This window comes from Nipponia nippon, unplaced genomic scaffold (assembly GCF_047370975.1).
Source record: "Nipponia nippon isolate SJK-2023a ecotype South Korea unplaced genomic scaffold, ASM4737097v1 scaffold_12, whole genome shotgun sequence".
Taxonomy (NCBI): domain Eukaryota; kingdom Metazoa; phylum Chordata; class Aves; order Pelecaniformes; family Threskiornithidae; genus Nipponia; species Nipponia nippon.
The window spans coordinates 9,496,631-9,512,137 of record NW_028262313.1 but is presented as its reverse complement, the minus strand read 5'-3'; the positions used below and the strand labels follow the sequence as shown (position 1 = coordinate 9,512,137).

Below are 15,507 nucleotides of genomic sequence, written 5' to 3'. Positions count from 1 at the left end.
GATCCTCACATCAGTGGTGCCAAGAGATTATTTTGGCAAGTTCCTCTAAAGACCTGAATTTAAAAGGATAAAAGGTTAGTTTGGCAAGTTGAAATAGAAAGGATAATTCCACAGATTTTATAGCAATAGCCAATTTTGCTCCACAGGATTTAAACGACAAGAATAATAACAAGTTTTCCTTTTCTTATTAGACACATATTTTATCATTTTATGGATCAGCCTGTTGATTGTTGTATCAGTTAATGAAGAGAAAAAAAACACTATTCTAGAGAAATATTAATTGCTGTCATTTAAACTGCTGTCATGATTGTGACTTGTAACTAGCAGCTTAAGGTACATACAAACCTAAAATGCTCAGCCTTCCTCCAGTGGTCAGGGCTGGTTAAGAGAGGAGCAGAAGAAATGGGTATTATGACAGTTTGTCAAGTGCGTTTCTTACCTGGCACAACTGTGTCGTACTGACTGGCTCTGGGCATTGATTGACAAGCTCACCATAATCCAATGGAAAGCAAAATAAGATAGTCTCTTGTACAGCTCAAATGAAATCAGCTGTCCTCTATAGCCGGGTAAATTCAGAGCACCTTGCTGAACTTGCTCTGAATGTACATCCGTGAAAACAAAGGAAGATTTTGGTACTGAATTTTTATGATTGGAAACAGCCATAGCATTGTGAACTTCTTTGAGAGTGGAAGGAAAGCCACATCTGAGAGTTTCGATGGTCAGTTTGTGTAATATTCCATGCTCTGCCTTCAGTTTGATTGTTGATCTTTTCCTCTTCCACAGTAACGACTTTGATTTCTTTTCATCCAAATCTATGGGGAAAAAAGTATTGTTCACCCTGCTGCACAGTCTGTAAAACTTGTATTACTTAAAGTAACAACCCCTTCATTGGAGATGGGGCTCCTCCAGGAGTCAGAAGCAGCAAGGTGACTAAATAGTCTCACTGCCCAGGCAGGGGTGGAGGAGAAGCAATATATTTAGCGAAAGACAAACCAAGCCCCAGACTGGGCATAGGAGACAAAGAGGGAAGAAAAGAGGAAAAACTAAAAGAGAAAGAAGAGATGGAGGCACAAAAGCAAGAGGAAGACAGAGAGACATAAATACTCAGGAAAAAAACATAACTGACTTCAAAATTCCCAACCTCTGTTAGAGCTTAAAGGGAAACTCTTTGCGCTCCTCGGATTTCCTCTTTAGATGATGAATGGACGGGGTGGGCAGAAGCCTGCGGAGGAAAACCCAGCACTCTCACGTTTGCTCACAGGCTGGCTTCTGCAGGGCTGCTCTTCGTTGCCGTACGCTACAGCACACTGGTACAGTGGCCAACGCCGCTGACAATATTCCAGGTGGGATGTAATGCCTTTTACAGCAACACACATATCACCTCTATTGTTTTTCATCCTGTCCCTCCATTAATGCAGCCTTGTCTCTTGCTTGCCCTTTTACTACAGCTGTGATCTACGTGGACAGTTTCAATGATTTTTCCAAAAGAAACTAACCCCCACACACATCAAATCCCTCTCCTAATCCCTTTGCTGAATGCTTGCTCTGTTTAGCACATATTCCCCAGTTTGATTCCCTGCTTGCAGATTAATTACTTTACATTTCTCCGCATTGAACTCCATTTTGCCATTTGTTAGCAGAGTCATGAAAGAGATTTTGGCCCTGGTGAATCTGCTTAGATTGTGCCCGGTCTTGAGGAGTCCTTACACCAAATTATCTCTTCCCTCAGCGCACTGCAAAGCTGGAGTAACGTCTCAGACATCAGCAGCTTCGCATTTACACGGTGTTTCTGAGGAGCAGGCTCACTGTTTTCAAAGCCCAACAAATACAGTGACTGCTCTGAAACGTGGCAGCACAGCAGCACTGGCAGCCCCTCGCCATGGCCCCAGAGACACTCGTGACTCCAGACCATGCTGACAACTGTTCCCACCCAACCAAGACATGAAAGGGCTCCTGGCTGATCAGGCTGGGAAGTCAGAAGGGGGTCTAGCCAGGATGCTCTGCTGCTGGCGGTGCCAAACCTGGGCTGCCTTAGCGACACGAGCCTGCTGGGGCACTTTTGTGCTGTCTGGATTATGCATTACAGAGGTCCTGAAACAGTCCCAAGAACAGCCTTCTGCCAGCTTGAAAAGTTTTCATCTGTGCTTATTGTCTCATACCTGCCCTTGAGCTGGTTTTGATCCAACAGCCTCTATTACCTCCTCTTCCTTTACCTTTTGCCTTAGCTATTAATCTCTGATGTGGAACTTTGTGAAATGCTCTTTGAAACTCTAAGCGCACTGCTGAATTCCCCTTATCTAGCCTGGCAGTAATATCTTCAAAGAACTCCAGGAGGTTAGTTAAGTATGACCTCCTCTAGCTTCAAGCTCAGCTTCCCAGCAAGCCCTTCACTTCATTGCTAGAGATGAGAGGAAGAGGACAGGGAACTCTGGGACAAAGAGGCACATCACTGTTACAATAAAGCCAGCAGCAGACACAGCACCGCTCCTGCTGCCCAGCACATTTTTAAATTAGGTTGGTGACACCACACTCCCCGACTGCACCTTCTGTTTTACAAGGACCCAATGCAAATCGTGTCTCGCAGGCAAGCTGCCGCTACTGACACAGGGGAGGGCTTTCGAAGGGGCACCAGGTATTTCTGAAATAAAGCTGAGGACCCAGCTGCACATCCTGCACCTTTGAATACCCCCTCAAGCCCCTTCAATGCCTGCCTGTTGTCAGGTTCTCATCTTTCATGGCCTCCAACCATGGAGCCATTTTAGAGTTATTTAATGCTACAGGAAATGTTTTCCCCATGAAGGTGCCCAAACACTAGAGTAAGCCTCCCAGAGAGGTATCTCCATCCTTGGAGATGCCTGAAAATCAGCCAATCAAAGTCCTGAGCAACACTACCTAACTTCAAAGCTGGCCCTGATTTGAACAGGCAGGTGGACTGCAGGCTATATTAGAACAAGGCTTATTGGTGATTTTTATCTGCTCTTTGGACCCAGCCTCATCTTCCAGCTCTTAATTGGAGAGTCCAGGAACCCCAGCCTAATTGTCACCTGTCCACTGCCTTTCCAGAACCTCAGCTGGGGTGAGGTACAGCTTGGTGAGTTCCCTCCCTTCTGCATCAGCCCAAGCAATATTTAAAGTTTATCCCTGCGATGAAGTGACTCCCCGTTTTAATTCCACCTCCACTCGCGATGTGCAGAATTTCCCCTTGCGCTGCTCTTGCTGCACCCTCACAGAGCACCTTGCTGTGTTTCCATTCACACATCATCTCTTGCTGGTTTCTCATTTACATCATAATACCGGAGTTGCTGTTTACACTGAGCTGCACAAAGGTATGTTTTACATCTTACTGCGGTGTGATCATTAACATCACACTGCTGGCCCCAGGGAGCTTCATGACTGGATTCAGATCCATCTGTCCTGTGTTCCCAACAGGGGTTCCCCCTGCAGGCCTGAATATTTTGGCAGGAGACAATTCAAAATGTGCAAAACACTACATGTCAGGCAGAATGTGTTACCTTAAATGATGATCTATTGTATGAATGTGCTTGTTGTTTTGTATCTTACCTCTTTAAAGAGCAGCCTCTTCAGAAATCATGGTGCAATCTATGCTCCATCACAATAAAAGTGCTAGGTATACCTGGAGTGAGGTAAACTCCCTTAACATTCTCAATTTATAGATGAAATCCCCCCCAAAACAATAAAAAAAGACACGAGATAGATTTCCTTATTTACAGCTGTTACAAGGTTAGTAGATTTTGGTGCATTCTCTTTATAGGTTTGCATCTCAAAGGTATATATAATGTTTCTACCACCCGTGTCTGCATAGTCTGTCTGGAAACTAAAATAAAGACACACATGGCAATGCTTCAGATTTAACCCACAGAGCCACAGACTGATATAGCTCTGAGCGTTAATCATGGGGGGAACCAGGTGTTTCAGATGTGCTAGCAGCCACGCTGTCCACAGGCAGTGGGATCCAGGCAGGGGGAAGGAGACATCTGCTTTGGAAGTAAACACCCACCTGGCAACCTAGGTGAAAACAAGAGCTATGGAGAAGAATGAGGATGGTGAACGTGTCTTTTCCTTATAGGAAGTCCTGTAGAGGTTCTGTCACTTTGAGGGCTGGTTTCAGTAGGAGAGAGTCCTTTTTTATTTCTCCTCAGTTGTATTTACACCCGGGGCTTACTGCAGCTGCCCTTGAATTCCCTTCCACTGTGTCTGTCTACCATTTGCTCAAGTACATTAGATCAGATCCCTCAAGATTAGATTTTAAGGAACATGAGTGGGTGGACAAAATCCAGCAATTTTTTACCTTCAAGTGTGAGAACAGAACTTAGCTCACTTTCTGCCCTCTCCTCCTCTACGTCCTTGGAGGGAAGAGACACCTTCATCTGCACTGGTGGGAAATGCCTCTTCAGCTTTAAGGACAAGAAGTCATTCCTGGCACTTGGCACAGAGTAGGCTCAAAACTACAGCCTGAAAGTGGCTGGGTTTTGTGAAGGAAATATGAAAAAAAAATTACTAGCAGAATAATAAATTTGACAGAACTTTTCCTAAACAATAGCAATCTCTGTAGGCTTCTCAGAAGTTGCAAGGCACACACTTGCAAACAGAAGTGCCCTCAGGAGAGATCCACAACACAAACTGGGCCCCTAGGCTGGCTTTGGGCTGCATCCTTTCATCTGTAATACACAGCTCAGGCTGACCTTTAACTAGGAAAAATAAAAAAGGGAGGTGACTGTTACTGAGTCACACAGAGGGGAAAAAATAAGGTGTGAATTACGATGGGGAAGGACGGAGAATATTTAGAAAATCCTAGGAGGCAGAATATTTTGAGAACGCTTCTGGATGGGGCAGACACACTAGCAGCACTGTTTTGCAGAAGTGGTTGCTTTGGTGCAGGTTTGCCACTGGGTTTTCCTAGGTTTTCTCAGGATAGATGCCTGAAGTCTGGTATTTCAAAATCCACAGGCGCTTTTGAAAATCTTGGTACCTTATATGTTCCTGCAGTGCTCCAATAGCTGTGTAGCCTTGAATTTACTTAGCATTAAGTGCTGCTACAAGGGTCGGGATAGGTATCTGTCTAGGAAGCTGCTGAGTCCAGATCTGACAGATTCAGGCCCCAGGATCTGGCAGGGAAACTCCGTCTCACCCTCTACCCCCGGACTGCGGGTAACAAGCTCAAAGAGAAAGGGAGATGCCTCAGCATCTGCCCAATGCTTGTAGATGAAAAAGAATAAAACAAATCTCAAGATCATTCTTTTTCCTTCAGTGTAGGGCTACAAAGTCAATATAATAGCGTTGCACGGATACTCAAACTGGCTTTAAACAAGCTGTGCTACAGCCAGCAACACAGCAATGGCAGTAGCACGTTATCCAGCATAGGCTGCGTAATAATCATCGCCAATTTATTCACTTTCTTGGAAGAGCTTTGCAATCAATGGTGGCAACTGTCTATCCTTCACTACTTTGCTCACCGTACACAGGGTAGGTGGCCTGCAGCTAGTTCAGCTACACTTGTATTCACTCATGCCTACAGGAGGAACAGAAACACCCCCCCCAGCTGACTTACCTCCGCACGTATCAGCCACTTCGCAAACTCAGGCGGGGCTCCAGGATCCCTGCCCTCGCCAACGGGCCCAACGCTGCCTTTACTTGGGGCTGCAGGGGAGACTTCAGAGACTGCGCCAGCTGCAACGCAACTTCATGCCAGTCAGAAGAGTGGTGTGGAGGAAGGTGGAGAAAAAAAAAAAACACCAAGAATTAATCAAGCCATCATCAGTGGCTCCAGGTGCAACAGCTGTACAAGAAAAACAAATAAATCAACCCATGGTTAAAAATAGCCCTTTTGATTACTGTCTTCAGTCTTCATCTAAAGACAGCATAACGACATAACGTTCTCTCAGGAACTAACCCTTGTCCAATATTTTACTGCTCCTGCCCTTACTGCCAGTCAATATTTGCTGAAGATAGAGAGGTAGATTGATTAGAGGTAAAAGATACCTGTACTGTACACGCTTGCTCTTGCTGGGCCCAGCACACTGCCCACGGGGGTCACGGGAGGGATCCCCAGCACCCGCGCAGCCTGATGGCCGTGCACAAGCCTTCACGGCCAAAAAGCCACGTCAAGCCAGTCCAGTGGTCAGCCAGCCAGTCAAAGGCAGTGAGTACTAAAATTTTGGACAACTGACCTCTTAGGAAATATTTATATTGATATCCATGTCTGACAACAGGAACTGCAATCCTGCACCTCTAGGAACTCACGCCTACCTGTATCTGCAACTTAATGTTTATGAAATACATTTCAACGGGCTGTGCTGTCTCTGAGGCAGGTATCGCTCCTGGTAGTCTCTGCTAATACCCAGGTTCTAATGGCATTCATAAAATAGGAGAAATATAAAAGATATAAAGCTGGAATACAAGCAATACACTGTTAATTTTTTAACTCCTTTAGATTCATTTTTAAATGTTACCACATCCATCAGAGAAAAATAACTTTCATTAGCGTTATCACTCCTAGTAGATTCTCAACGAGGTTTTCTAGCCTGAGTAGAAAACCGCAGTTTCATGCTTCAAACCAAACCAACCAACCAAGCAGATCTAAAAACGTTTGCAGCCCCCGGGAGTTTACCGGCGGGATCTGTTTGCGTTCGTGCCCGGCACAGGGACCCTCCGTGCAGGGGACAGCGGCCGGGACAGCGGCGGGGAGCGGCGGGGACGGCGGCGGGGAGCGGCGGGGAGCGGCGGGGGAGGCCGCCCCCTGCTGCCGCCGCCCCGCGCTGCAGCGCCGCGCCCCGGCCCTGCCCACGCCCGAGCGGCTGTCGGCAGCCGCGCACCGGGGCCGGTGCTAAATCCGCTCCCTCGGCCCGTGAAGTCCCCTTAAACAACCAGCCCCGGTTATTCCCTAACGGTGAAACAGCGCGGGTAATTGCCGCTGTTCCCATTGTCCACAAAATGTCTAATCCTTTCCGGAACCCCGCTAAGCTCGTGGCCTCAATTAAATCCTGAGGCGGTAAACGCGACGGGTTAATCATAGGGCTTGTTTCTGAAAACCCAAGTGGCCTCAGTTAATTTTCAATGTGGCACCTTCCCATTTCAATATCTTCTTGAGAAAGGGCAAACACACCAGTTTCTGCCTTCATGCTATTCAGTATTTTGATACAGTCTTTATTATATTTCCTTTATTAATCATCCCAGTTATTAGTTGGCCCAGACTTTTCAGTCTCTCCTCACATGAAAGTTTTCCCCTGAATGCAGCTTGCGGATAATAAACCCCCACCTTATTACGTGAAGTGTCCATCATATTTAACCTGGTCTCACCAGTGCCAGGGATCGCAGTGAAGTACTTCAGCCCTACTGACCCAAACATTTGCACTGCCAGGCCTTACCTACCCCATACGGTCAGCTCAGATGTGCAGTCCTGCCTTTCCTGCATTTATTCGAGCATTATAATCATCATTGCGCCATTACCCAGAATCATCTAAACTCCATTTTAAGTGTAAAGCAGGGCCAGCTCCTCCTTCTATTTAAAGAGAAAAATGGCTCTGATTATGCTCCTTTCTTGCAGTTTGTGTGTGGTTGCTCCAGCATTCATCTGCAGCTCAGTGTTTACATAGGACACAACCTGTAAATCTAAGATTTGATTATACAGAAAGATGTTCCATGAATGTTACACATAAACAGATGGCCTCAGTGCAGTCTGATTCATCCAGACTAATTTTTTCAGACTTCTGACCTCATGTCATTTGCCCAAGAATGTTCTCATTTGTCCAAGTACCATCAACACTGACAGCAACAAGTCCTCACCCCAAAATTATGTGCCCTCCTGCTGGCACCTGGCTCAAGGAGTCTCAGACAGTTGTGAAGAATGAGAGTGGGAGCTTTTCCGAGCCTGCAGGGAGGAGGTGCCTGGTCCCTACTGGAAAACCCTAAGAACTGGGTAGCTCTTCTGAAATCATGCTCCAAAACAGATCTTCTGACTCACTACACAGTGAGTCACTGACCTGGCTCCACAGGAAAACCAGGGAGCACAAGCCTGAGCTGTCCAGACCTCCTTCAGTGGCTCCGCACACCTCAGCCTCACAACACCAGCAACCACATCCAGCCAGAAACTCACTGCCCCAAAGCCCCTTGATCCACGCAGTGCGGTCTCCACCAGCTGAGTCACGACTATGGATGGTGTGGTGCTTCCTCCCATCCTCCATCCATCAAGGACAGCATACTCCCCTGGCAAAAGGGCCAAATTCAGTACTAGGATAACGGAAGAAATTTAAGTAATATTTAGACATTTCCACAACATAATAATTACTAGTGACAGTGTATCTCATGGTAACACATCAGACTCTGAGAATGGGCTGGAGCATGTGTGAGTCTGGTTGCAAAAATCAGCTTGTAAACAAGCAGCAATGAACACGCAGTTTGACTTGAGCATGACAACAAAGTCCTAATGTCCCTGGGTTACTTCTTGCTTTTTAATCTTTACAAGTTGATATAACCCATCTCTGCTGTACAAATCCACCAGGATCGCACATGCCCTCTAACTGGTTTTGGGACTGGCATCTTCACATACTTCTATTGTTGCAATAAAGATGGGAAAGGAAGGTTTTTGGAAACATGACTCAAGTCCTCAACATGACTTGAAAACTACCGGGCAAAAAATACAGGGTGACATTTCCAGAAACATATACATGACACAGGAGTGTACGAGTTAAATCAGCAAAGGGACGGGGCTCAGATCTTTCATGTTCTCCCGGAAGGCTCTTATGTCATTTAACGGGCCACGCTCTGCCCACAAACCCATTTTCACAAGCCTTCAGTAGCTTTCATCTTTTGTGTATTTTAAATTAAGACTTAAGCCATCCAGCTCGTGAAGGTCCTGACTGGTGCACAGACTGAGGCACTGCCGTCTTCTCGCTTCTGGAGACAAGTGACTCACAGGAGTCCTCCACAAAAACAAACCCACCGGCTTTGCCAAGTTGCATGCATTTCTTGCAGCAGCCTTCCATTGCCTGGCTTATCTGTTATACCTCCAGCAATACGCTGTTTCTAATGAGATTATCTTTTATCTTCCTCAAATGCACATAACTTTGCTTCATGAGAAAGAGCTGAAGCACAGTGATCAAGGATCTCAACTGGCAGTTAACTTCTTTTAACAAAGGCCTGCCCACTCCACATGGTGTCCATCTGTGGGTCACACAGTGACCCTCAAATGCTGGAATGTCACTACCCAAGAGTGCGGGCCTCATGATAAAGCCAACAGTTAGAAAGGTAACCACAGCTTTGCAAAAGGCTAGTTCAAGTTCATGATCTGCTAAATATAGTTTGTGTAGCGTTGGGGAAGTCATTAAACTCCAGAGCTTTCATGTAATTAATGGTGCAGCTAAGCACCACCTAGAATTTGCAAAAGTATCAAGGTAGGTAGAAAAAAATATCTCTCTTCTCAGTGGCTGCATTCTTCAGTGGTAAAGATGAAGAGAAGGACCTCATCCCACCTCACAGGGGTGCTGTGAAGAGAAATCCACTGAGAAGTGTGACACTATGGTAATGGAGATCCTTTCGATTTTGGCTATTTCCTTCACTGATGGGCTTATTAACATAAAAAACATTCATGAAGGAAAGAAAATACAAATATTTATCAGTATATTTCCATTAAAAATTCAGAACATCACCATCATTTTTAGCTATGTTAAAAACATCATGTATTTCAGAGTGAGATCACTTCTCCATCTTTATTAATAATTCCCTATTGTGAACAAGAAAAGTATCATTTTCCTTACACCTTTAGGGAACAAACAATTTTCCCATTTTCTATGACACTAATATACTTTTAATGGCTGTAAATTGTGCACACATAAGAAGCCAAAGATTCCTATCATTTCAATCTACATGAAAGTTTCAGCTGCGGCATTTACCTTATTCTGACTCACTGATTTTAAAATTACACAAATGCCCCCACAGATCTTTTGAATTAAAATAAGATACAGCTTCTGGTTTAACGGGTAAAGTTAGCCTCCTGAGGTAGGCAAATTAATACTGTACAAATACAGATTCCAGCATTTTTTCCATATTGAAACGAGCATTTCTTGAGAAAATTTGAGTGGTACCCACACCCCACATGTACCAAATGACCTGATTTGGAGCACGACTTTGATTCATCACCACATCAGGCAACAAATTCCCTTGCGCCGCACCAGGAGCAAGGGTAGCTGAATCAGAAATGGAGGATGGGTTGAATGAACCCATCAACCACAGCAAAGGAGAAAGCAGCAGCTGTGGTGAGACTCAAGGCTACGCCAGTTCCTCTTAAGACCACTCTTATGTTGCAGCGTAAAATCCACATCCTTTGTCAGAATTTATATTGCAGTCAGAGGCCAATTTAGTGTTACCCTATTTGTGACAGTAGATCTACTGCTGCAGTCTACAATCCAACGTTAACACGTTTCTATCTCTGCTGGCTTGCTGTGACCTAATGGTGAAACACTGACTGTTACTAATCAGATTATTAGTAGCTGGAATAAATGCACAGGAATGGCCCATCCTAGGATTTTTCTGTTAGCAAGACCTTGTTGGAGAAGAGAACGTGCAGCTGTGCGAGCAATTACAACAGCGCCAACAGCGTGTCACTAGTGAGTCTCAAGCCTGTGTTTCCAAAACTTCTGCCAACACCCTCTTCCAGCCTTGACGTTGTGGAGTAACACGCACCCAAACTGAAGAAAGCAGGCACAGGCTATTTGCACTCAATGCTTGAAGACTGTGCTTCTGCATTGAACCTGTGTCCTTTTATTAAAGGTCATTCATCAAGTGCAACATCAAGACACAACTTGTACTCTAACCTGGTGGTACAATATGTCTCATATGTACCTAGGAAAATCCCAGTAACTGGAGAGGAAGAGCATGTTCCATTTTGTAGGGGAAAAAAAAAGGGAGAGACAGAGACAAGTCACCACACAGCAGCTAAATTCCTCTTCTGGAGGAGAACAATACATTCATAATACAATTATGGCAGAATGGGAAAAAGACTGATAAACTAAATAGCCTTAACTCACTCCCCAAGTTCTAAGTGGTGATCTGTTCACTGGTTTAACTTTCCACCAAGATTACAGCTGTGTGACATTGGAGCCTATGAATTTAGATAGCTCATTGGTTGTAGGAGACTAAACACGTACCCGTATCAAGTATGTTTTCAGATCCTTCAAACATGAGGAGAATTCAGGTAGAGTATCATGTGCTGCTGCCGCCTGGAGTCTCTGACACAACTCTGAATTTCTATTACAGCTTTTATACATAACTTTCAGACTTCATTAATTCTGGTGGAATTATGATTTGTCTTTCACTTTTTTTAAGGTTATGTGTGACAAAAAAATTATGCTTTCAATTTGTAAAACCAAATACCTACGTGGGACCTGTCGCCACCAACAGAAGCTCCAAACAATCACACTGATGGGGTTAATTGGCATTTTAAAATAAATCACTGCCTCCAGATTGATTTATTTCCCCCCCTCTCTTTACACAACATTACTGCGTTTCTCTATAATTATTCGATGCTAAGTTCATGGTTTTGAAGCAGACGACTGCAGACTTAGGAAATGGTGTTTGATTTGTTGCCATGGAAACATCTTGCTGTAGATGTACTCTAATCCCATGACAACTCTGTCTCTTAAGAACCATTTTTTCTGACATAATAAAAATCTGATCAAGGTCAGATTTAATAACAATCTCAGTTCCCAGACTTTATTTTGTAAAGGTTTAGCAGAGTTATTTTTTTCTGAAGGGATCCTCTGGAAACTTTGTTTGTTTTCTTAGCTGGATCGGAATTTATTCCCTAAAATACATAAACCTGGTGTGGTGTCATGTTAATTTACAGTGCACCTTTTGTTATGGCATAATTGCATCATTAAAAGAAAGTTACTTATAATTGTTTATATTGTCTTGACAGATGTTAACATTTTACATAACATTGTCCCTGCTAATACATACATTTGGGATATCAATAATGCTTATCGTTTCCTAACAACTGGTGTTTACATAGTAGCAAATGCCAGTGTAGCTTAACTTTCATTTCGTGCTATAATGTTTTTCTGAGCTATTTATCACAGGCACATTCAAACCTGGAGGGCTGGAGACAAGTGCCAATGCTTTATGTGGTCTACCAAAAAATAAAGCCAACATATCTACAGGAGAGTCACATTAACATAAAAAAGTGACTTGGCCATGAGGAACTTGCCAAGAACTCAGGTATGAGTTCGGGGATTTTTTTTCCCTCCTTGGCAGAACTGTATTTGTCCTTGGGCAGTTAGGTATCCACTGAGGCCTTTGAACAGTAATAGCTCCATAGGAAAAGAGATTTGGGCTAATGCACCTCAGCTACACACTTAAGGCTGGACTTTCACAAGACAGTTAGCTCCTGACAATGCTGATAGACAAACAAAGAGATTTCAGAAACACCTTTTCATCAATTCCAGTCCAGCCCCTGAGCAACTGAGTCCTTAGGATTATATGGTCCTGACAGGTGAGGGAGGAACCAAACTTAGATCTACAGCGGGGACCTGTCCATGTATGCTACTTGTCCAGTATGACTTTATAGCCCCGAGAGAGAGATATTTTACATGTTCATCTCACCCTAAGGCACATATCAAAAAGAGATCAGATAAAACACATCCTTTCCATTGATTATGAAAGGAATCCAAACTAACTCAGAGGCAAAGGTCACAGATCTTCTGTCCCAGAAGCGCTGTCTGCAAACCAGGTCCGAGACAGTGAAGAGAACATCTGTGAAGAATACACCCTCCCTACAGCAAGAATTTTTTTTCCCACATCCATTTAGTCTTCTGCCTGTCAATGGTTCTATCAAAGAAAATATATAATTACCTCATTCTGTCAATGTAAATAGCGGTCCTGGAACTCCTTAATGTAGCACATCGTAATTTTTTGCATCACAGCCACCCATGTTTCTTCTTATTCCCCCAAGCACAGCTTCACACATACAGAAGATCTTTGTGTCTGTATCTTTTTAACCATCCCACACTGGACTATTTGATCTGCTCTGGAAATTGATATCACATCCTTGTAACTGGCATTCACCAACCTGTATTGCAGTACTGGTTTGGATCCACTCACAGGCCACAGTGGATTAGGCATGATACTCCACAAGATACATAGCAGAAAGTCCTCACCTCAGAAGGATGGGTAATGGTCTGTGCCCAGTAGGGTCTCTGGCAATCAAGTTTGACAACTGAAGCATCATGGCAAAGACAATTTCTAGGACCACTGTAAAAACGTAAGGAGTTTGTTCAGCAAATGTTTATATTGTCATGCAATACTACCATCAAGATCTATGAAACCACAGAAACCATCATTTAAAGTAAGGATTGTAACAAATTTTATACATTATTAACTTTTTCAAGAACAACAGCTTTTCCATACTGATTTTCAAGTGTGATACCACAGGCAGATTATAAACCCTTCTTATAGTCCAGAAAAAACTGAGCTACATCTGTTCTTTGACATTACAGGTGATAAAGCATCACTTTGATGGCTCAGCTGAGATCAGAGCACATCCTAGGTACCACATAGACACACACTAAGATACAGCATCTGCCCTGCAGAGCTTTCATTTTAAGTACTGTAAGACAGAGAGAAAAAGGAATTATTCATATTCCTGTACTACAGGTCAGGAAGCCAAACCCTGGGCTTCAAGTACAAGATTGTCCTTCTTTTTGCATTATCAGTATAAACAAGGCCTATTGACAGTATTATTGTGACCAAATAAGAAAAGCTGAGACAGCTTCAGTGAAGATTATATTGTGGCATACAAATTATTTAAAGCATACATGTTTGGCCCATAGGCACGGAGACAGAAAATACTTAGATGTTACCGCTGTCAAACTTTAAGGTACTGATGGCAAACCCTGCGCCCTTTCTGCTGGGTGTTGTAAACACGCATACATTTACACACACCAAAAGATGGTTTCTGCTCTGGAAAGCAAAGGGTCCCATGAGGATACAGCTGCAAGATCCATGCGTCAGTAAATACAGCATTGTTGTGCTGTCAGTCTCAGCATTCAATCGCCAAGTGAAAATGCAGTATAACAGAAAAGGCCACCCCGCGGGAAAAGTCAGTCAGGCGCTGTATAGCAAAGGGAACAGCAAATCCCATTCACCCAGGCTGCCCTGCCATCTTCTTCAATAGAGCCAGCTAAAGTATTTGAGCTCTTCTCCATGCTTGCCTTCAAGCCTAAAGAAAGAGGGTTTTAGTGACTTATCGCAGTGAGTGGACCAATATTGTACAATAGCTAAGTGGTGCACAAACATAGAACAAAAGGACACTATTGAAACTACAGAGCTCAGAAGTTGCTTCTACGTTAAAGATGATCGATGTCTATTTTCCTTCTTTTGCATGCTCCAAGCAGGCTCCCTAATCTGCCCTGTTAAACACTAGACCTTAATCACTACCAAGAATAAGTTACAGACAGTAGCATCAGTTCCAAATATTGGCTGATTTTCTATTATTTCCTCTTGGAAGGAGTGTTAGTCCCTGGCTATTTTTACTCAATCATTTTCTATTGAAAAATAAAAATGACCTTAAAAAAATCTGTGTGGGTTTTGGGGTTTTTTTTGGAGGGGGGGTGAGAAAGGGATTGCAGAGCCCATATTTGGAGCACTAGTAAAAGCAAAGTTGCCTTGACAACTGTAGCCATCTTTACGTAGTAATTCTCTTTGCAGAGTAGAAGGCTGTTTTAATTCCTCATTTTTCCTCTCTGTCTACAAGAAGATCCCCTCCCGCTCCCAGATAAGGTTCTGTCATATGCACGCTGTTTCTTCTTCAGTGTATACCCAGGGTACAGCCTGATCTCATTGACTAAATCTGGAGTTTTAATAGATGTTATTTGACTTTTAAAAGCATTTCATATTAAAATTTTCAGATTTAATTGACAGATATTCAATTTCAAAGTCCTACCCTCCTCTTCATAAATTGCTAATAGTATTTTATCTGAAACAGAGCTAACCTAATAAACAGATGAAACTTTGTTGTCATTTCAGCGGCTCAGAGCTCTGGGCTGTATATAATTGCTCTCTTCATTTTACAGTTCTTCTGCTTCAGATTAAACTTTTTCAGGATGTTGCAACGCCAAAACATGCATTCTAACAGGAAATCAGCATCAAAGGTAATGGGCTCACAGACATCTTTGATGCTTTGAAACCAGAGGAAGAGAAGTAACTGTTTAATTTACAACAGTTATTGCAGAGGAACAGAGGAGGGGAAGGAACAAAAAAATGTGACTAACGGATACAAAGGAGAATTTAGCACTGATGCGCCAGTGCATTATTCAAGCCAGCAACCCGCCGCCCCGGCCTAGTGCATGGTCAGGACTCCCTCCCGTGCCCGGCCGGTGGCTGCAGCCGCCCGGAGCTCGGTGGCCTGGGCCCAGCACCGCCCGCGGGCTCCGCGCTCGAGGTGGCCACAGCACCGGGGACTTGAGAGGCACAAGCCCAGCACGCCGCTAAAAGGCA

The 15,507-nt window shown here is 43.9% G+C and overlaps 1 protein-coding gene across 1 annotated transcript in view; it reads right to left on the bottom strand.

The window, feature by feature from the left end:
- Positions 1-645: 645 nt before the first annotated feature.
- LOC148056692 (uncharacterized) overlaps positions 646-15,507 on the bottom strand; it is a 32,744-nt gene continuing 17,882 nt past the window's right edge. The window contains exons 2-4 of the mRNA XM_087748113.1: positions 13,170-13,263; positions 5,570-5,699; positions 646-812 (exon numbers count right to left, since the gene is read on the bottom strand). Of these exons, the coding sequence (XP_087604239.1) occupies positions 750-812; positions 5,570-5,699; positions 13,170-13,263 (287 nt within the window). The 3' untranslated portion in view covers positions 646-749. The remainder of the gene's footprint in view (positions 813-5,569; positions 5,700-13,169; positions 13,264-15,507) is intronic.